Source organism: Oncorhynchus kisutch, unplaced genomic scaffold (genome assembly GCF_002021735.2).
Source record: "Oncorhynchus kisutch isolate 150728-3 unplaced genomic scaffold, Okis_V2 scaffold2603, whole genome shotgun sequence".
NCBI classification, from domain to species: Eukaryota; Metazoa; Chordata; class Actinopteri; order Salmoniformes; family Salmonidae; genus Oncorhynchus; species Oncorhynchus kisutch.
Window position 1 is genome coordinate 13,088 of NW_022264548.1, and position 3,368 is coordinate 16,455.

General features: G+C 44.9%; 1 protein-coding gene across 2 annotated transcripts; it reads right to left on the reverse strand.

Annotated features, from left to right (window-relative positions):
* Positions 1-271: 271 nt before the first annotated feature.
* On the reverse strand, positions 272-2,713 carry LOC116370531 (homeobox protein OTX1-like). 2 transcript variants are annotated; one of them, XM_031819789.1, is made up of 2 exons: positions 2,288-2,439; positions 272-1,515 (listed from the first exon to the last, which is right to left on the reverse strand). In XM_031819789.1, the coding sequence occupies exon 2, from the start codon at positions 1,433-1,435 to the stop codon at positions 743-745; it is 693 nt and encodes a 230-aa protein (XP_031675649.1). In that variant the 5' UTR covers positions 1,436-1,515; positions 2,288-2,439; the 3' UTR covers positions 272-742. The 2 variants fall into 2 exon arrangements, with proteins under 2 accessions (XP_031675649.1, XP_031675648.1); XM_031819788.1 differs by lacking the exon at positions 2,288-2,439 and adding an exon at positions 2,585-2,713 and having other exon boundaries at positions 273-1,515.
* Positions 2,714-3,368: the final 655 nt, after the last annotated feature.

Here is a 3,368-nt window from a genome sequence, read left to right on the forward strand (position 1 = left end):
GAGAGAGAGACAAACAGAGCTAGAGAGATGAACAGGCGGAGAGAGAGACAAACAGAGCTAGAGAGATGAACAGGCGGAGAGAGAGACAAACAGAGCTAGAGAGATGAACAGGCGGAGAGAGAGACAAACAGAGCTAGAGAGATGAACAGGCGGAGAGAGAGACAAACAGAGCTAGAGAGATGAACAGGCGGAGAGAGAGACAAACAGAGAGCTAGAGAGATGAACAGGCGGAGAGAGAGAGAGACAAACAGAGCTAGAGAGAGGAACAGGCAGAGAGAGACAAACACAGAGCTACAGAGAGGAACAGGCGGAGAGAGAGAGACAGAGACTAGAGTTCATCTCAGTGCATCTTGGCAGCATCATGCACAAAGCTAAATGTAGTGTGTGGTGTGTTACAGACTGCTTGTTTCATGTAACTACAATGTAATAAACCACCTAGCTGCAGCTCTGTGGCAGCACATAACAGTGTCTACTTAATTAGAATAGAACTAATGTGCAGTCACACACGCACACATTACCATGCCAACACGATATAGCTGCCTGCCTAGCCCCTCCCCCCCTGCTCTCCCTTTCAGAAGCTGATCCTTAGTGCATTAAACCAGATCGAGTTCTCTGTCTCTCCTCACTGCCCCTCTCTTTCCCTGCCTGGCTATTCTCTGACACACACTGTTGTGTGCCATCACAGAAACACACACATTTCCTCTGTCTCCGGGACACGAGAGGCTACAACAGAGCAGATTCTCTAGCTGGTCGGGTCAAGGATAGTCAACACACAAGACACTAGACAAGAACCCAGAAATGAGAGCACTGCTGAGGAAGGGAGAGAATGCTTACCTGCGGGTGAGATGCGATGTGCTCCAGGCGGTCCCGACTGCCTCTGAGCGCCGGGGGAGACGTTAGATCCCGGTGCTCGTATGCTGTGCTGCTCCGTGTGGTGGCTGTGAGCTCCAAGGTGTGAGCAACCAGAGTTGTGCTGTTGTTGATGATGCTGCTGGCTGTGGTGATGATGGTGGTTAGGTCCGTTTCCCCCGTTAGCATTAATCCCGGGGCCGGTCGCACCATACTGCTGGTAGAATCCAGACCGAGAACGCGATCGAGTCCTGGGCGGCTCCATGGCCATTTGATAGGGGTGGTGATGGAAGAAAGATGAGGCGAGGGGGGAGGACGTGGGAGGGGATTGCGGAGGAGAACCGTTGGAGTTGGAAGAACGAAGCGGCAGAAATCCCCTAGCGCCGCTGGTCTGACTGTAGCTGGCTACTAGTCCTCCCCTGCCCCCCTCGGCGCCCCCGTATTCTGTTCGCTCCTGCGACTCGGCTACTGCCCCCGCAACGTCACATAAATTACCCCCTTTTGGTACAGGCTCCGGGGTGGAGGGCAGTCGGGAGAAAATACAGGGTTCCTGAGTCGTCAGTTGACCCGTGGCTGCGATTGGCATTTCCTTTTGGTGGTTTCCTCGTTTTCTTTTCTGTCGTTCTCTGTATTCCCCGGTTTTCTCACCAGAAAATATCTTTATTTCTAAAAAAAATAATAAATAAAAACAACTTTGGAACATACAGCTGATGACGGTTTGGAAAAATAACGTTAGCAAACTAATCAGCCTAAAACAACCGGGTTTAAAAGGCTTCTCATTGAAAGCTGTTGTTTAGAACTACGTAGCTTTCAAATGTCAAACTATTTTGTGACATAGCTTTGTTTACGCTTTCAGGAAACTCCCCAACTCTGTCTCATGGATCACACAGAAATATAACTGAGCTCGTCCCTTTACACAGAAACGTTTATCCAACTCTCACTTTATAGTTTATTTTTTATTTTTTTTATTGGTAAACTACAGCGGTTCAATGTTTTCTAGGAATAGACTAACTTAGTTTATTCAGCTAGCTAACTGGGTACAGTATACTTCCGTGAAAACCGCCCAGGGCACCGTATCCTGTAACGCCATGGCTAACTAGCATGCTAACTTACAACAACACACGGTTTAGCACCGATACTCGGTTACAACAAACTACCAGTAGTAACAAACTACACAGATCTTTCGTGGCCCTGTCTAACGTTGTGTAAAGTTTTTTGGTGGGGGTTAGTTTTGATAGTTTGAGTGAGTACGTCGTTAACTTATTCAGACAGTTAGCTAGAATAGTTAGCCAACTAATAGCATATTAGCCAACGAACCAACCCTTCCTCCCACAGAGAGAAAACCAAGCTAACTAGTCACCCATGTCTTCAATTCTCTTTAAAAAACGTCCCTGGTTACCAGTATGTTAAACAAAAACAAAATAGCGTATAAACTTACCATGAGTAGCTCATGTCAGCTAGTTAAATTTAAAGCTAGTACTGAATTTAAATCAATTTAGTTAGTTCCCGTCAGTCCCAACGGAGAGAAAGCGTTTTCCAACCGGAGAAGCCCGGTCACGGCCAGAAGGAATAGAGCTTGACTGAATGAAAAGTGTCGAATCTCAAATATCAAATAATTTAAAAAAAAAACCACACAAAATAGATTTAATTCGAGCTAAAAGTGGGATTTACACCTCTTCGTTCGGCGTTGAGAAAACACCCGTTTGTTCCCAAGATAGTTTTCTTAGTCACTTACCTTTAAATACACGCTACGGTCTCTACTGTATTCCCGAACTGCGACCAGTCGGTAATATTTTTGATCCGTGTGTTTATGGACGGTGGCGTGTATTCGCTCGATTTCAACGTAAAATGTGACGAACCGTCAAAAGCAGAAGTCGGATTTCACCCAGGCCGGACTAATCAATAGCAGAAAAAAAACGTTATTATTTTCGATATTTAAACCCCCGAAAATCATCTGGGTACCGTGGGTCGTCAATGGATTTCTATTGCAATTATTTTGGGGGGGATTACAGTGAAGGGAATCGTTTCAATAAAAAAAAAATCCTAAAACTTTCTCAAGGCTAAATTGTGTGTTTGAGTCCGATCGTTGCTCGATTGGTTTTGCCTGGTAAAATCAAACGAAATCTTCCTTGCACTAGCAAGACTATAAGGGGCATTTAAATGAGTTATTTACATGTAGCCTGCTAGCTATTGCAGCTGCTTAACCGGTATTTTTTTTTATAACATGTTATGCCTGTTTATAAAAGTTGACTTTTTTGTTGTTGTTGAAAATACAGGAACTATTGGCGAAACAAACAATAGCGCTGTTAAGGATTTGATAATTAAAAACTACATGACCAAAAGTATGTGGACACCTGCTCGTCGAACATCTCATTCCAAAATCATGGGTATTAATATAACATCCTCCAGTCTTCTGGGAAGGCTTTCCACTAGATGTTGGAACATTGCTGCTATAACAGCCTCCAGTCCTCTGGGAAGGCTTTCCACTAGATGTTGGAACATTGCTGCTATAACAGCCT

Bases quoted from the DNA above. Each gene is read 5' to 3' on its own strand.
- LOC116370531 (XM_031819789.1), bottom strand. From the start codon at position 1,435: ATGCCAATCGCAGCCACGGGTCAACTGACGACTCAGGAACCCTGTATT.